The following is a 19312-nucleotide window of genomic DNA, read 5'->3' on the forward strand; positions in this document are numbered from 1 at the left end:
ATTAAACATCTGCATTGTTTTGAACTCAAAATCATGTTCCAACCATGGCAGGAAGGCACGTGCTGGACCAGTTACCTCACCGCTCCACTTCCCAACCAGCTGCCTGCATGGCCTAGAAAGGCCATGGAGGATGGTCCAAAACACCAGGACCCTGCACCCAGAAGAAGCTCCTGGCTTCTGATCAGCTCACCCCTGGTCACTGCGACCATTTGGGAAGTGAACCAGCACATGGAAGATTCTTTCTCTCTGTATTTGAATCTCTCCATAAACCTGATTTATTTTTCCAATAAAAATAAAGTAAGTATTTGAAAAAATAAAAAAGTTTTACTCTAAACCAAAATGTTTTTAAAGGAATTATGTCTTTCCTCTCTGTAACTCACCCATTCCAATTAAAAAACCTTTACTATATATATTTTAAATATATGCTATAAAATATATATTTTATAATAAATATATATTTAAGCTATATAATATATATTCAAATTCATATATATGAATTCATATATTTTCTTGGAAGGCAGAGTTACAGAGATATCTTTGATTTTCCAACTCACTCTTTTTTTTAAAAAAAGATTTTATTTTATTACAAAGTCAGATATACAGAGAGGAGGAGAGACAGAAAGGAAGATCCTCTGTCCGATGATTCACTCCCCAATTGAGCTGCAACGGCCGGTGCTGTGCCGATCCGATGCCGGGAACCAGGAACCTCTTCTGGGTCTCCCATGCGGGTGCAGGGTCCCAGTGCATTGGGCCATCCTCGACTGCTTTCCCAGGCCACAAGCAGGGAGCTGGATGGGAAGTGGAGCTGCTGGGATCAGAACCGGCGCCCATATGGGATCCCGGGGCGTTCAAGGCGAGGACTTTAGCCGCTAGGCCACGCCGCCAGGCCCCCAACTCACTCTTCAAATGGCCACAATGGCTGAGGCTGCGTCAGGCCAAAACCCAGGAACTTGGAACTCGATCAGAGTCTTCCACATGGGTGACAGGGGCCCAAGCACACGGGCCATCTCCTGCTGCTTTCACAGGATCATTAGCAGGAAAGCCAGTGAAATAGCTGGACTCAAACTGGTGCATGAATGAGATGCTGACGTCATAGGTGGTGGTCACAACACTGGCCCCTACAAGCAGGAATTTAACCTAAAGAAGTCATCTTTATCATGTACCAAGATTTAAGTAGTATAATGCACATGGCAGCGCTATTTACAAAATTATATATATAATATATATGTATACATACATTAACATAGTCATGTGCAGCATATGAGTGCTTCAGTCAATAAGAGATCACATATGATAGTAGTTCTGTAGGAAGATGTCATCTAGTGACATCATAGCTCTTAGTTAAGAACACTTTGTCATGTTTCACAATGACAAAATCACCTAATGATACATTCTTCTGAATTTACTGTGTTATTAAGTGGTCCAGCAATATGTGTTTGAGAGGAGAGAGGGAATTAGAGAGAAATGGGAAATGGATTAATTTCTAAGAGTTGGATTACAGGTGGCTTTTAATTTTTCTTTCACTTTCTTCAAAGTAACATTTTTAGGAAGCTCCATAGCCCACCCGCCTGCTACAAACAATATAATCGATCTAATTCAAAACATTCCCTTAATGTCTAATCTCAGGGGAGCCACTTGTCCTCTCTTGTTTCATTCTAATCTTTGATAGAAATTAATTAAAATAATGTAAATGGCAAATAAACAAAGTAACCAAAATAAAGAACATATAAATTATGGTATAAGCATATGATGAAATATTCTGTGAGCATTTTGTTACAGAATACTTGACCACATCGAAGATTCCATAATATGTTGAATGAAGAGAGCAAGTCCAAAGGAGCTATGAAGAGTCGCACAGGGAGACATGATCCTCCACCACAGGGCCTTTGCATGTGCTGTTTCTGCTTCCTGGCACGCTCTCCCCTGACTTCCTCTCTTAACAAACCACTTTTTCTGTTTTCAGATCTCAAATCAAAGTTCAACTTTCTTTTAATGATTATAATAAAAGTTTATTACCTAATAGTTTTGATAATAATGTGTTTTATTAGTACCAGTTGTAGTTTCCAATTAGAATCTCTGGTTTAGATTATAAATCCTACAAAAAGAAATAAACTGCCTGCTTTTACTCCCTATCACATCTCCAGAATCTGGAACAAAACAGAGGCTTAATAACTATTTATTGTATGAGTCAAAGTCAACTTTTGCACCCACAAAAAGTTATCTCAAAAATATCATTACCATTTCTCTGGGTTTATGAGTTCATATAGGAATTTCAAATATACTTCAGACTGATCAAACTCTACATGACAATATTTTCCTACTTGATAGAGCAGATAATTCATTATGAATAGAGAATCCTGAAATCTTGAAATCTAGGTATTTTCATAATATAGCACAGATGTGAAAATAGCTTCTAAAAGGAATATTTACTAATGCACTACAGATCTTACAGTTAGACTGCATAACATTTTAAATCTCAAACTGCTTTATTTGATTATACAACTGAAGCCCAGAGACACAAAATGAATTGCCTGGGATTGCACAGCCAAGCTAGCACTAAGAACTTTTGACCAGTATTCATTCCACCTCGGGATAAAGAAGCTGAATAAATATTCATCCAAGTGTTGAATTAGTAAGAAAACCACAAGAGGAATAAGATAGAAAGCAAATTCTAATGTTACGCATATCTGGAAGTGACCTGTAGATGCACGCACAAAGAAAGCCAAATGTCACCAGAAGGATATTTGCCTTAACTTTTCTGTCTAAAAATGAGTTTTCAAAATACATAAAGGCCCAGGAAATTCTGAGTTTTGTTGTTGTTTTATTGATGTGGGATGGTTGAGGTCTCACCACTGACACCCAGGATCCTGCCCAGTGTCTAAAACAGCAGATTTCACCAAGGACACTAGTCAAATAAAGGAATAAATGAATGCATGGACATGACATGTTAGACTCCTCCATTTCATCCACCTGCTTGCCAACACCCAAAAACAGTTCATCAAGGAGAAAAACACAGTAGGCTGAAAACATCTGATCTGACCTCAAACCATTTGCATCTTAGTCCTTTACAATGGTGAGACTAAAAATAATAATCAATAAAAAATAAATTTAAAAAACTTAATAATTACGTGGCAACAACAATCCAAAAAAATCGTGGAAATGATATGTAAAGGATTTACAGAGGTCAGTTCTATGGTGCAGCCAGTGAAGCTACAGCTTGCTATACCAACATCCAATATCTGAACATAATGTTGAGTTTCAACTGCTCTGCTTCCAATTCAACTTCCTGCTACTGCACCTAGAAGACAGTGGATGCTGTTGCAAGTGCTGGGGCCCTGAACCAGCAAATCAAAGAGGATTTCTCTCTGTGAGTGTCTCCTCCCCTCCTTCCATTTGTCATGCTGTCTTTCAAATACATAAATCTTCAAACGAAAGGGAAAGGAAACGATTTGGAGATGAAGGAGTAAGACAGTGGGATACAACTGCAATCACACACAGCCATAGGAGAGTGAGTGGGATTTGACACAATGAGAGCAACAGTAGTAAGTGTGACAGCAGAGGCAAAACCAGCAATGTGGGCACAAACCAACGCAGTCACCAGAAGCTGGAAGAAATAAACAACTGCTTCTCCCCAGATTGCTGGCTCCCGGAACTCTGGCAAAAGAAAACTGTCGTTATTAAGCAACCAAGTCTGTGGCAATGTTACAGGGGCCATGAATACCAAAGTTGGTACTAGACAGTGAGGTAGTGCTGTAACGAATGCCCACAAACGAGTGGCCTTGGAACAGGGTGATGGACAGCAGCTAGAGGAATAGTAAGTTGAACGACAGATATAGCCTATGGCACTGCAGGGATCTGACTTCACACTTCCATAGCCATTTGTTGGCGAGATTTCAAGTCCTAGGAATAAACAAAGAAAGGTGTCTGGATAACCACTGGCACAGTGGCTGTTCAGCACAGTGGGAAGCATACTACTTGGAACACCCATATTCCCCATCCGAATGCCCGGGTTCAAGTTCCCAATTCCGCTTCCAATCCCAGCTTCCTGCTAATGCACTTTCTGGGATGCAGCAAGAGATGATAGCACAACCAACTGTGTCCCTACCAGCCACATGGGAGATGCAGATGGAGTTCCCAGCTCCTGGTGGCAGCCTAGGCAAGTCCTGGCTACTGCAGGCATGCACAAAGTGAATAGCAGGTAGATTTTCTCTCTCTGCCATTCAAGTAAACTAATCTGCTCCTGTTACTGATGCTCTTCTCTAGCAGTTTGAATGTCTCTTAGGAATGTTAGCATTTCTTGAGAACTTTCAGGCCAACTAGGCATAGGCCACTTTGTCTACAAAACCCTTTCTCTTCTGCCTCAGACACCAAGATCCACATGCCTGACGGGTGCCTGAGACCACATTTCTGTCCCTAAGTCACACCAATAAATTACACTCTGTAATCTTGGATATTTGCTGTCTCTTTGCTTTCTGCCATCAGCATTGGTTCTCAAAATCACCAAGGCAACAGCTTTAAGTAGCCTGTGGGTAGAAAAGGACACCAGTGGTACAGCTGCTGAGGTGCTGAGGGTATAGAAAGAAGATCCATGGGATGAAAAACCTGTACTCATCTGGTCGTGAACAGAATATTGGAGGAAACTTAAGGGCTCTGATTACGACAGCTTGAATGAAACTAAAGAAAATGTTTTAGGAAGCCAGAGGAAAGGTAAGCCCAGTGCGAGAAAGTGTAGCTCAATTGTGCCCTGTGTACAAAAAACAGAACTTACAAGTAATGAACTTGGAGTCAGTCACCTTCATCAAAGTACTGAAGGTACAACTCAGTTTATTCACACAGTTCAAAGTGAAATTTGGAAGAAAAGAGATAAATTGAGAGAACTTGGACTTCATAATTTGCGAACTTCTCAGTCAATCCAGATTTTGAAAGACATGAAAATGGAGAGATTCTGTATTCAGAAAAAGCTGAGTGCCTAGGAGGACAGGCATTGGCTTTGGCCTAGTCATGGATCCAAAGGTCAGAGCATTCCTCCACACAAAGGGTAGCATGAAGAGATTGAGCATAACATTCAAGGATTTCCTCTGGCCAGGAATGGAGACAATGCCACAGACATCCATGGTAACTCCAGAAACCTGTCAGCTGAGATGTTACTCACATCATGAAGATGCCCCATGGCTGGTTCCCAGGCAATGGGATCTCTCAAGAAATCTCAGTTCGGGGTGAGGAAACCTCTGCACCTTAAGCAGTGAGCTTATATGTCTTGGGGCCATTGCACAAAGAGTGATGACTGACCCCACTATTTGCCTCTCCCTGTATACAGAGAGCATCCAGTGTGGCATTGAGTGTGGGAGCACAGTGCACCTCCTTGATCAATAACCAAGTCTTTGCTATTACCTAGTGTTCTCCGGTTTTCAATGAGGTATTTGATTTTCTACCTGATTGGAACTACACATTCACCTGTATCATTTACATCCGACTCAGTGAGTGGACTCGCCCTATAAGGCATGGACAAAGCCAAACTTGGGCTTACGCAACAGCCAATTCAGGCAACTGACTAGTTGTCTTCCATTTGACTAGCTTAAATTCTCCACTTGACTAGCTGAATAAACTTCAACTTTTATTTCTCACTAGAGTGTTGTGATTAAAAACATTACCAGAAAGATCTCTGAAGCAAACTCTTGTCTAACAAGATGAGTCGCTTTGACCAATACAGGAGATTACAAAAGTTTGTGTTTTTTGTTTTTTTTTTTAAAGATTTTTTATTATTATTGGAAAGCCGGATATACAGAGAGGAGGAGAGACAGAGAGGAAGATCTTCCATCTGATGTTTCACTCCCCAAGTGATCCGCAACGGGGCGGTGCTGCGCCGATCTGATGCTGGGAACCAGGAACCTCTTCCGGGTCTCCCACGCGGGTGCAGGGTCCCAAAGCTTTGGGCCATCCTCGACTGCTTTCCCAGGCCACAGGCAGGGAGCTGGATGGGAAGTGGAGCTGCTGCGATTAGAACCGGCGCCCATATGGGATCCCGGGGCTTTCAAGGCGAGGACTTTAGCCGCTAGGCCATGCCGCCGGGCCACGAGATTACAAAAGTTTTGAGGCTGACAAACCAGCAGAAACATTGCCAGCTTGGATCAGAAGAATGGGAGAGGACAAATTGAAATAAGGCTGATAAATTCCCAGCATTGTGTAGGCAAGAAACAATGATAATTTTACCAAATTGATGATAAATTATTACAACAGGCTACAGGAAATTAAACTATATATTAAATTAAAAATATTAAGGCACAGGCCCAGCATGGTAGCCTAGTGGCTGAAGTACTTGCCTTGCACATGCCAGGATCCCATATAGGCACCAGTTCTAATCCAAGAGGCCCCACTTTCCACACAGCTTCATGCTTGTGGCCTGGGAAAAAGTCAAGCATGGCCCAAAGCCTTGGGACCCTGCATCCATGTGCGAGACCTGGAAGAGGTTCCTGGCTCCTGGCTTCGCATCAACGCAGCTCTAGCTGTTGCAGCTGCTTGGGGAGTGAAACAACAGATGGAAGATCTTCTTTTCTGTCTCTCCTCCTCTATCTATATCTGACTTTACAATAAAATAAAATAAACCTTTAAAAAAATATTAAGGCACAATTGGTATTAATTACATTAAGGTTAAATTTTGAGCAATTTTAAATATTCACAACATTCACATAAGAAATTAAGAGAACTTATAAAGCAAACACCCACATTGTTAACTTGCTTACAAAATAGGAATGACCATGACTGTTGAATCTACCTTATGCTTCTCTCAGTATTTATTCCTTTCTCCCCTAGAGGTAACTAATATGTTTATTAGTCATCCACTTACTTTTTCATCTGTCTTTTTTCTAGGTTATGTGTACACCTCTCCTTGTTTATATTTTTATGGTTTAAATAATACAACAAAAATGCTACTGCAAGTTTTGTTCAGTGACTTTATTGACTTAACATTGAGATGATTTATGCAGATATACCTCATTCATACTAAATGGTACATCATAAAGACATATACATGTATGATATAAAGATATCATAGCACTATATCACAATTTCCAATTCTTCAAGCAAGCACTAGTGAAGTAGGCATGCTGCTGTGAGCATCTTTGTGCAGTATTCCTGGTCATGGATGTGTTCACCTGCTGAAGTAGGCATGCTGCTGTGAGCATCTTTGTGCAGTATTCCTGGTCACGGATGTGTTCACCTGCGCAAACTCCTCAGTTTACTCTTGGATGCCTGAGTAAAACTCCCAGATCCAATGATATAAGAATATTCATCTTTGCTAAATGTATTCTCTTTCAATGAAGTGATTCACATGTTTGAAATTTAATCTTGGGGCTGGCAATGTGACATACTATGTTAAGCTGCCACCTGCAATATTGGCATTCACAAAGGTGTTGGCTAAAGTTCTGGTTGTTACAGTTCCAATCCAGGTCCCTGCTAATGTGCCTTGGAAATCAACAGAAGACAGCCTGTCTACACCCATGTAGGAGACTCAGATGAAATTCCTGGATTCAGTCTGGCCAGTCCCAGCAGTTTCATCTGTTCAAACTCTGCCTTTCAAATAAGTAAGTCTTTAAAACACACACACACACACACACACACACACACACACACACACACACACACACAATTTGGGGCCAGTGCAATGGCTCAATGGCTAAATTCTCACCTTGTAAGCACCAAGACACCATATGGGCACCAGTTCATGTCCCGGCTGCTCCACTTCCCATCCAGCTCCCCATCTAAGACCTGGGAAAGCAGTAGAGGATGGCCCAACGCCTCAGAATCTTGCACCCATGTGGGAGACCCAGAAAAAGCTCCTGGCTCCTGGCTTCAGATTGCCTCAACACCAGCTATTGCAGCCACTTGAGGAGTGAACCAGCAGATGGAGGATCTTTCTGTCTTCAGCAAATATGATTTGCCTTTCCAATAGAAATAAATAAATCTGTTTTTTTTAAATCAACCTCAAGTATCTAGTGTCTTCCATCATCAGTCTCCTAGTACTTGCTCCTATAATTTATTTGATAATTATTTGGTTTGTAATCTCTCTTCTACAAAGTTGCTGCATGTTTCTCTTTGATTCTTAACCATCTCTACACATGCTCGTGTTTTGAAACAAATACACATTCAACTGGTGAGACCCTACATGTCATTGGGGAAAATGCAGAGAGGGATTAAATGCCTTAACTTTGGAGCTAAAGTGATCTGGGTTCTGAATCTAGCTTTGTCAACTGCTGGGCAGAGAACTTTGAGTTGATAGGTCAATCTTTGTGTATCTCAGTAACTTCCAGTATAAAAATGGTGGGAAACAGTAATACTTACTTTCAAGAGTTCTTGTGAGAATTGAGTAAGCTCATGAGTGAAATACTTAGCATGATGCCCAGCAGGTACAGCACTAAGTAAGTGGCTGTCAATATCATAATCATAATGCTTTTCTTCACACGAGTACATGTAAAAAAAAAAGTGAGATGCTTAAGGCAGACAACATGGTCTCATACAGAATAGAAAAGACAGATGCAAACTCTCACATATCCTTGACAGCAATTCCAAAAGCCTTCTGCGTGCCTACACTCTTACTGTCCATTCAACACTCTGGTCGAAGTAGGTATATGTAGTGCGCTCACTTCACTGAGACTGCCAGTGACTCATCCATCCTCTCTCTTTGACCATTGTCATCATGGTCAGACACGGCGCAGGATTTTCCTGATTCACAACATGCATCCTAGCCCCATGTTTGCCCTCAAACTGTCTTCCCTTGTCTTTAACTCATAAAAAGAATTAAATACAGCTCCCCATTCCCAAGATGCCATTTATTATTTCTGTCCCCAATCTCAACTCCCATTTTCCCCTGTCATCCAAAGAGGCTGCAAGGATCTGTTAAGCAAAAAGCCATTTATTTGGGGGAGGGGTCAGAATTGCAATTTGGAGAGCATAGATGCTGGTAGAAACCGGGAGGTCTCCTCTCAGGGAGTTATTTAGACGGTTCTTTCAAGTGTAAAAAAAAGGAGGAAGTCTGAGTCACATGGGTCTATGTTGAGAATCACGACTGGAGGTACCTTTACATCCACAGCTCACTGGCCCAGCACAGAATAGCTTAGACTATACTACTGTATAAGAAAAGAACCCAGTTTATGTAATCCTTAGCACAGGCTGCTCTTCTCAGGAACTTAGCTGTCCTTTGGTGGGTCAGCAAACGCAGAGTGGTCACCACAGCACAACTTGGAGTCTGACCCCTGCTATCAACATTCTTCTCTCCCTGGGGGCAGGGAGGACAAGATTCAAAGTCACCAGGGAGCTCCATGCTGCCACACAGTCACTTCTCTGTACTCTTCAGGGACTGCTACACAACATGGTTGGTTGCCCCTCCCCAACATGCTCTCCTTGCCTCTCCTTGCACTGTTCCTCCTGGGGTCCCTCCCATCTCACTTTCTTGTCCTCCTACACAAGATGACCTTCCTTCCATTTCTCCATTCTCTCTCCAGCTAATCTTGCCCAGATGGACCATTTTCAAGTTTTGTAAACTAAAATGTGGATGGCTTCCAAAGTCTTAATTCCAGCCTTGATGTCACGGAGTTCCTAACTCCCACAACCCACTGCTTGTTCTACAGCAGTTGGGTACCTAACAACAAGGATGCCTACGCAAAAATCACACAGGTTGCCTCTCTTCTCAGACAATCAAGCTTGCTCCCATGCGGAGACTTCACATTCACTGTGCCCAGAACACAATGCCATAGACCTCTGTTCCTGACTCTTCTGGGCTCTCATGCCTTTACTCCAACACAACCTACATGGATAGGCCCTTTTTGACCACTCTATGCAAAGTAATTCTTTACTCCCACTGTCCTGGAGCCTTTAGTGCATTATCATTATTAATAAGCATCTTGTTCATTAATACGTTTCCTGGTTTATCTTATACCCTTTCTTCTTGCATCTATTCTTACCCTAAGAATATCACTGCCTTTAAAGCAAAAACATGGGCTCAATGAATATAAGAAACAAAGCCTTCTCTAAACATGCAAAAGGAAGGGAATAACTCATTTCACATTTGGCAGGTGACAAATCTATAGAATGCTGCAGAACATAAAACCAATAGCAGGCCCGGCACAAAGCTCAATGGCTAAATTCTTACCTAGCAAACACCAGAATCCCATATGGGTACCGGTTCATGTTCTGGCTGCTCCATGCTTATGGCCTATTGGAAATCAGAGAAGGATGGCCCAGGTCCTTGGGAGCCCACACCCATGTGGGAGACCTGGAACAATCTCCTGATTCCTGATCAGCATAGTTCCGGCCCTTGCGGCCATTTGGGGAGCAAGCCAGTGGAAGGAAGATCTTTCCCTCTGTCTCTGCTTCTCTCTGTAAAACTGACCTGCCTTTCCAATAAATAAAAAGAGAGCCAGAAGAAGAAAAAAAATGAAAATAAAACCAGGAACACCTGCCTGTACTGGGTAAAGATAGCAGGGATTCAGGAGTAGACGGATGAGGCAGACAAGGAGCAACTGGATGGTAAATTAGCAGTTGTTGAATAAACCTATTCATTGATTGCCTTTGTTTCATAGATATTACATCTGATTATGAATGGAACACATTAGAAATACTTTTAAATGTCTATTGTGTTCATTTTTGAGGGAATACCCATACATGAACAACTGAAGTAGATAGTGATGAGAAAGTCCTAAAGACTTAACAAATCAGGGCCCGGCGGCGTGGCCTAGCGGCTAAAGTCCTCGCCTTGAACGCCCTGGGAGCCCATACGGGCACCGGTTCTAATCCCGGCAGCTCCACTTCCCATCCAGCTCCCTGCCTGTGGCCTGGGAAAGCTTTCGAGGACGGCCCAATGCACTGGGACCCTGCACCCGCATGGGAGACCCAGAAGAGGATCCAGGTTCCCGACTTCGGATTGGCGCGCATCCCGGCCCCGTTGCGGCTCACTTGGGGAGTGAATCATCGGATGGAAGATCTTCCTCTCTGTCTCTCCTCCTCTCTGTATATCTGACTTTGTAATAAAAAAAAAAAAAAGATTTAAAAAAAAAGATTAACAAATCAGGCAATGCACATGGCAGTGATATGTACATGATCACATACAGCAGCATTAATAGGTAACCTGTCTTTGCTTTACGTTTCCAGGCATTTTTTACTTTTTTTTTTTAAGATTTATTTATTTTTATTGGAAAGGCAGATATACATAGAGGAGGAGAGACAGAGAGGAAGATCTTCCATCCGTTGATTCACTCCCCAAGTGAGCCGCAACGGGCCGGTGCTGTGCCGATCCAAAGCCAGGAACCTGGAACCTCCTCCGGGTCTCCCACGCAGGTGCAGAAACCCAAGGCTCTTTTGGGCCGTCCTTGACTGCTTTCCCAGGCTACAAGCAGAGAGCTGGATGGGAAGTGGAGCTGCCAGGATTAGAACTGGCGCCCATATGGGATCCCGGTGCGTTCAGGGCGAGGACTCTAGCCGTTATGCCATGCTGCCGGGCTTGGCATTTTTTACTTTAAATGTTATTTTTTTTACTTAGCTGCAAAACATGAAATTATGACATAGTCAAACATCTTTTTTGTGCTCTATCATCAGAAATGGCTTAAAAGCAAAAACAACATTTGAATTATTCCACACAAAAGTCCTTAATATTAACATCCCTAGGATAAAAAATAGACATTTGGAAAGAAATCTATTTAAAAGGCAGAGGAAAGGTAAAGAGGACACCTATCTTTTCTGAAAAGTTCAGAATCAAAAACTGTGTTCTTGGATATGAACTGTAGGGAACCAGTTGCAGTACAGTTTCTGGTCTGTTGCATAACAAAATCCAATGCTTCACTGACTATGCATTTTCAACTTGATGAGTTTCTATAAAAAGGGTTGCCTCTTACATATTTTCCTCTTTAATTTTATTTACTGAGTTGCCCACTTCTGTCCTTACCTTCACTAATCCCTTTCCCTGACCTTCCCTGCCCTACCTGTCCCACCGCCACCAACTCAGATCTGGACTAACAAACACAATATTTGAGCAATCAGAAACTTAGGCAAAGATTTTTTTATTTGTGGTGGTTAGGCTTACATAATTCCCCCCCCCCCCAAAAAAAACAATTAAAACATCTAAAAGTAGCAGAGGAGGTGCTCCGGTGTCCATAGAAGGCACTGATTCTCACCCAGAAGACATCTTGGCATAGCTCTTCACCCACAGGCGTGCAGGCGTATCCTGCTCTCTGCATGGCAGTGATTAGCAGGCAGGAGCAGAAGAAATGAAAGCTGCTTCCAGAACTCTCCAGCAGCATTATCACGGATGACAGGAAGGCAATGTGATGACAGTGGCAGCATGACAGCCATCCCACATGACCACCAGCAACAGCAGCCCAGCAGGAACTACAAAGCCCCATGGTGTCTCTCACCCAGTTCATCCTCCCAGATCCATTCCTAAGACAGGTCAAGAATCCATTCTGACAAAAGAGAATCCAATCCACCGCATTACTCTAATCCTGGTATTTGTTAATTTGGAAACATGATCTACACTATTTTATTTTAGAAATGAGTCAATTCTGGGCTCTGAGAATAATGCACTGTTTTAAAAAAAATACGTAGGTACTCTGGGTATTATGATTCAAAACCTTGTGCTTGGCTATGAAAAGTATTACAAAGTCCATAAATTCCTGTTTTCAGTTACAAGGAGAAAGAAAAGAAAGCATTTTAATATGCCAAAATTAGTTCAAAACATAGGGAAAAAAATCAAGTTTTATGCAAATATCTTTACAAAACTAAATTACATAATCAAAACCATCAGAGTACATTTTGTATGTTAATACTGCACTGTTAAATCATATACATATATATTAACTAGGTGATTTGCAAATCAGATACAGCTGCTTGAAAATACTATGTTCAAACTTCACTCTGACAGAAACCACAAAACTGCCAAATCATCCTGTTAGCTCCCAGTGCTCCGGGCTGTGTGTGTGGGGGCGGAGGGAGGGCTCGACTGAGCCAGCAGAGAGTCATTAAGTAAGATTCAAAGAAAAACAACAATGAAATATCAGGGCATGATTTAATTCACTTCCTGAGAGTCACCAAGAGGGTGCTGACTGGAGTGAAACATAGCAATCTTGTCTTTCAACACGGAGGACGTTGTTTGCTGGCAGCGTCCAGTACACTTCTCACAAATGTCCATCAAGATGACCCTTCAGGGAGAAACGGCACACAGACCAACTTCCCCAGGAATAAAAAGCTCTCGCAGAGGACCTCTTATCGCCTTGTTATGAGGCACAAACAGCAAGAGAACAAATCAAACATAACCACCACGATTATATGGAGTGCAAGGGATTTCATATTTGCGCTTTTGTGACATTTTATGAATGATCCTTTATAGAGCATTATTCCCATTGGTTTCCCAGGAAACAATGTTCATGATCAATAACACAGTTTTCAAGTTCATTCCATTGGCCATATCCGTGTCAAAGACTTCCCACTCTTCTCTATGGATCCAGAAGCACAGACAGGCGTGTCCATCTCAGTCTCATGCCCCACACTGAGACTCGTTATAATGAAGACAAAGAACAGTAAAGGGACTTCCGGGACTATTTATTTTCTGTGACAGTAATTATAATGCTGCTGCATCACAGTCTGAAAATTACACCGTAATCACTGTGTTCAATAGCCATTAAAGTCAAAAGCAAGTGATTTTTCCCAGGAAAAAAAAATTTCCCCTTGACTTTCTCTACTCCCTCATCAAAAATAACCACATCCATTATTTCCGCCTCAAGTCAGGAAGCATCCTGTACCACAGGGCCCCTTGAAGCAGCACGGCCCAGTGGGGTGATGCTGTGCTCCCCACTTCTGGGGCCCACCAGGCTGTGCTCATGGCCAACACACTTCATAACTCTTCTCTGATACCCTCTGGTGCCTCCTTTCCCGCTCTGTCTTCCTCCTTGGGTGCCAACCACGTGAAATACACCTTCACTGGATCGATGTTCCAGTGTTTGTGGAATGAAACAGGAATTTGATGCGACAGATAGTCCTTAGGGTAATCGACTGGCCGAGCCTGTGGGAGGAAGAACAGAGAATGCCGCTCTCTTTGTTTAATGTCTGAAAATAATTTTGCTCCCGCATAGCATGTGACTTTATAAAACAACTGCCTTGCTTCAATAGGTGATGCTGATAGTGGAAATCTAAGCGCAAGAAGGAAGGTCCTTCCTAACACTCTTCCCTCTAACTCCAGGCTTTGTTGCTCTTGTATTTCCAATTGCTTTTGTATTCCAAATGCATTGCCTTTTGCTTTTCAGTTCCACAGTCTCGCCTCCAGGAGTGTCTTCAAGTATTGCAATAAATACAAAAAGCTTTCCTTGGCAAGTCACTTAGGCTGCTATTATGATTCTGCAGAAAAGGTAGGATTGTAGTTTTTCAGATTTCTTTGAAAAAAACTGGCCACATGTGGACTGCGCAGGGGACAGAGGCAAGGGGAGCTCAGGGTTCCTCTGGCCTGTCTGCTGTGCTAACCTGCAATTAGTGATGCCTTTAGAATGAATGCAACATAGAGCTCACCAGGGAGAAGAGTATCAGTGCTCATGGTCTCTGCCTTCCCAAATATGCAATTCCAGAGGTGTGAATGGAAATTCTGAATTAACTCAAGACCTAAAAGGTATTACCATCATTTCAAAATTCTCTCAAGCTTAGAAAATGACACTCCAGCAGAATTTGATAGAGCTGGGAAAGATGAGATTGAAGAAGTAATCTATAGGGTTAGAAAGAAATTGAAACCCGGTATGATTGGGTTTGCACTGAGCTAGGCATCCACTCCTCCTGCTGCTCATCTTAGTTTCTGTCTTAATTTATTTGGCTCCTCTCTTTATATACAGGAAGCTAGTGTACAACGTTTATGGAAAAGTAATTAAAATAGGTTCTTTTTGGTACTCAAAAAAAATCTGGAAAGTCACGCATGCAAATCTAGCAACTCACTGGATTATCAACAATACAACTGCTATTAAAACTAGATATGTCTTAAAAACTAATATTTAGTCCAGATATGAATGTAAGTACTTAAATTGTCTTAATGATTCTTAAAAATTCCTTTGTACAAAGCCATTTAATCATTTAAATAACTTTGAAAGATGCATAACATATTACTGTTCATTTTCAGTGTATGAACAGAGGAGGAAATGTACAGATTCCTCAATGTACAAACGAGAAAACACAAGTGACATGACCAGCAAAGATTGACTAGAGGCAGGAGGGAGGTGTCTCTCTCCTGCCCACTGTTGTACTGGGACACCTGCTGCCTGTGCTCAGGCTGGCCCAGCAAGGGCTCAGCACACACAGCAATGCCTCCTCCACTGGTTCCCTCCAGAGGCTTTACCCACTGACAGCACAAATACATCTCTCCGGTGAGCACTCACACAGCATCTATACATAAGGAAAAGTCAAAACAACACAGGGAGAAATTTCACAACTGCCTTATAGAAATCCTAAGAGCTCATAAAGCTAAAAGTCTAAGAAGGGAGTTTTAAACGAAAAAAAGTACACAAAATATATACTGGAATATAACTGAGTTGGATACCTTTTGAACATTGGTTGAAAGAATTCATGGGTTAAAAACTGCATCATATATATGAGTTCATATGTTCAGAAAGGCTGTCTGTTTTCTGGTAGGGAAGAAAATCAAGGAGAATCATACCCTCAAATAATTCTACAATAATCGCAGAAGAAAACAAAAGAATGGAAACAAATCCTTGCTTGTCTTTCATGTGTAAAAATGAACTTTGTGGGGGGGTGGGGGGGTGGGGGACTGCTAAGTAGTAGGCTGAGTCTCTACCTGTAGCACCAGATAGGTCCCAGCTGCTCTACTTCCAATCCAGCTCCATGTTTACGACTTGGGAAAGCAGCAGAGGATGGCTCAAGTCCTTGGACCCCTACACCCACACAAGAGCCCAGAAGAAACTCCCGGCTCTCAGCTTCTGATTGGCTCAGCTCAGAATGCTGTGGCCATTTGCGGAGTGAACCAGAGGATGGAAGATTTCTCTATCTTTCCTTTCTGTAAATCTGCCTTTCAAATAAAAACAAATAAATCTTAAACAAAAAACAGTTGAAGATACAAATGTTTCTACAGGGATAAATAAATGCTTCATATCTTTCCCTTTGTTAAAAAAAATTCTAGTTTATCAGCTACTTTGCAGGAAGCCCAGGGATACATGGGAAGCGGTAGCTCAATAAGCATTACAATGTGCAGGCCATTTTCAGTAAATGAAATCATGGGGACAAAACAACCAGAAAGGTGAAACATGCTCAGAGAAATCTGCACCATAGCTTCTGACAATCACATTTCTGTCCCAAATACCAACAAGAAATCCCAAACGGGGAGGGTCAGGGTTGAGAAGACCTTAACGGACAGGTGTGGCACGTGGTTGGCACATAGATGCAAGACAAGAGAGACAGAATCAATCACACAAGGCCATAAATAGGACATAATTAAAATCTATTCTCTAAACATTAGAGCACAATGAACAGGGCAACTAATGGAGACTGTTTCCTTTTGCACACTCTTTTTACAACTGTACTGTGATATAATGTATGTGCCATGCAGCACACCCACAGAAATGGTGGTCTAAACCCTTTCAGTACCATCCCCAAAAGTGCATTGACAGGCAACCTCAATTCCACTTTCAAGATACCACAATCATCCTTCCCAAACGCCCCTTGCATACATTTGTAGTCAATCCCTGCCTTTCCTGGCATCCCTAGAAATGCGCTGATTTGCCTCATCTCCAGAGTGTTATCTTTTCTAAAAATGTCTTGAGTGGAATCATGTATGGATAGTTTATGCCTTGCTTCCCAGCTCTTGGCACTGTTGGCAGGCATCACGAGTTGGCTCCTTTTTCCAGCTGAGTAATGCTGTGTTGTAAGAATATGCCACATTCATTTTCCTAATCATCAGGTGACAACACCTGGACTGAATACTATTTGGAATTAGGGTGAATTAGACTATGAATATTTACTTACAAATTTCTTTGAAGACAAACACATGCACGAGTACTTCAAGAAGTTGTGAAAAATGAAATTCAAAAATGCTTTGTGGCAAAAAAAATTAAATCATGTATTTTTTTCAGACTACTAGCTATTGCATGAATTTTCTGAAGATTCTTCATTGGTAAGGATTCGGTAATTTTCTGCACCAAAATTATCTTTCAATTTTACTGTTTCACAAGTTTTACAGATTACCTAAGAGGCTTGTACACATGCATATTTTCATTGCAGTGGTAGATACCTAGAAGTGGAATTCTGGGGTACCAGTTACTGATGATGTACTGACTGCTACAAAACTTACTACTGTAAGACATATCTCCTTGACATACATTGATTACTGTGCACCTTTTGTGGGTCTAGAGTCTGGACACAACTTCGTGGGGTCTCTTGTTTCTGTCTCTCCAAGGGCACAATCAAGATGCCAGCCCAGGGTCTGCAGACTCCTTGAAAGGCTCATCTGGAAACAGATCCACTCCCAGGCTCCCTCAGTGGCCTCTGGGAGCACTCATTTCCCTGAAGGCCACTGACTGAGGGCTGCACTTCCTTGGTGGTTCCTGGCTGCACACCACACTCAGTTTCTTGCCGTGGGCCCTTTGTGAGTGGCAGCCTCCCTCACCAAAACATGCGCCAAGAGGGAGTACTGGATCACAATCTTATACAGTCTACATATGGAGATCACATCCCATCAGCACCCATTAGCTTTCTCCTATCCTATTGGTTGGAAACAAACCATTGGGCTCCACCTGCGCTCAAAGAGAGGTGATTGGGCAAGGAGGCAAATATTACCAGTGTGAAGGCAGTTAAGCAGACATTAGTCTATGAGTCACCAAGGGGCCAAAGAAAATGGATAAAGAATGGGAATTTTAGAAAGAAAATTAATCTTTGTATGATGGAGCAAGGAAAGAAGTCATGAAAGCAGACCAGCAATTACATCTACAATAAGTGTTCTTGTCCACAGCCCGGTCAGATGGGGTTCAGCCATCTCCCTCAACCTGCACCAAGGGGGGCGTTAGGTGTGATAACACTGTGCTACCAAGGGCCTGAGAACTCCGTATCCAGGAAGGAGGAAGGAGAGTAATGGGGGCATTCAGACCCACATCCATAAAAACCCCATGTTGGATACAGACTGGGCTCTCAGTTCTCCCCTGAGCTGCCTGCCAGGTGCATCAGGTGCTTCCTCTGCATGAAACTTGGCTGGCATGCTCACCACTACTCTCCGTGCCACATCTGAATTCTTCCTCACATGAAGAGAGGAACCTATCAGCTAAATCCAGCTAATGCCAACAGGTGGGGATCACGGGCCTCCATCTCAGAAATAATCTACCACATGTATGTTTAAGAAACTGCAAAAATGTTTCCAAAGTGTCTGTCTTCGACATTGACCGTCAGCAGTGCAAGAGCAATCCTGCTTCCACATCCTCACCAAGCATCTGCAGGCCCTGCCTGTGCTTCTCACCATTCACATGACTGCAGGTTACAGCAGCTCCCAAATGACTAACAACCCTGAGCATCCTTCCAAGTGCTTATCGCTCATTCCTGCAGCCTCCTGGGCAAAATGTCTATCAAATCTCCTGCCTACTTTAAACGGAGCAGTTTCTCTTATTATTATGTGGTTATAAAAGGCTTCAGACAAGAAGGCCTCAGACTCCATTTTTCTTAGGCAAAACCATAGCCCTTTTTAAGGAACAAATGACTGTTACTTTCCCACACCCCAAAATGGTAATTTTGGCAATTTTGACCAATTTAAAGCCTATATTTGTGCAGAGCCTTCAGTAGCCATTACGCATACCATCAGGAAACTACAAGCTCTACATATTTTGCTTTATAAAATTTTTTTTGTAACATTCATTTTATTTACTTGAAAGGCTAAGAAACAGACACATAGACCTTCCATATATTACTTCAATTTCCCAATTTGCCCACAGAAGCCAAGGCTAAACCCAGGAGCCTGTGACTCAATCCAGTTTTTCCCATGCAGGTGGCAAGCACCACAGCACTCAAAGCCATCACCTGCTGCCTCCTATGGTGCATATTATAGGAAGCTGGAGCCAAAAGCAGATCCAGATTCAAACCATGGCATTCTCCAACATGAGACATCCCAACCATCATCTTAACCAGTACTTGGCTTTCACTAAAGCGCTACACTGCCCATTCCCCAGAATCTCCTTTTAAAGCTGTGATCTCACAATGATCTCCCTAGATTTAAAACAGAGGGAATGTAGCACAGGTAACTGCATTGAGACCGTTTCCCAATACCCACACTCTCAGGAATATTAACTTTTACCTCTGTCAA

General features: G+C 42.3%; 1 protein-coding gene across 1 annotated transcript in view; it reads right to left on the bottom strand.

Moving 5' to 3' along the window:
- Positions 1-13339: 13339 nt before the first annotated feature.
- Positions 13340-19312, bottom strand: part of B3GLCT (beta 3-glucosyltransferase) — a 116963-nt gene continuing 110990 nt past the window's right edge. Inside the window, exon 15 of the mRNA XM_058670898.1 lies at positions 13340-14044. Within this exon, the coding sequence (XP_058526881.1) occupies positions 13877-14044 (168 nt within the window). The 3' untranslated portion in view covers positions 13340-13876. The remainder of the gene's footprint in view (positions 14045-19312) is intronic.

This window comes from Ochotona princeps, chromosome 12 (assembly GCF_030435755.1).
Source record: "Ochotona princeps isolate mOchPri1 chromosome 12, mOchPri1.hap1, whole genome shotgun sequence".
Lineage (NCBI taxonomy): Eukaryota > Metazoa > Chordata > Mammalia > Lagomorpha > Ochotonidae > Ochotona > Ochotona princeps.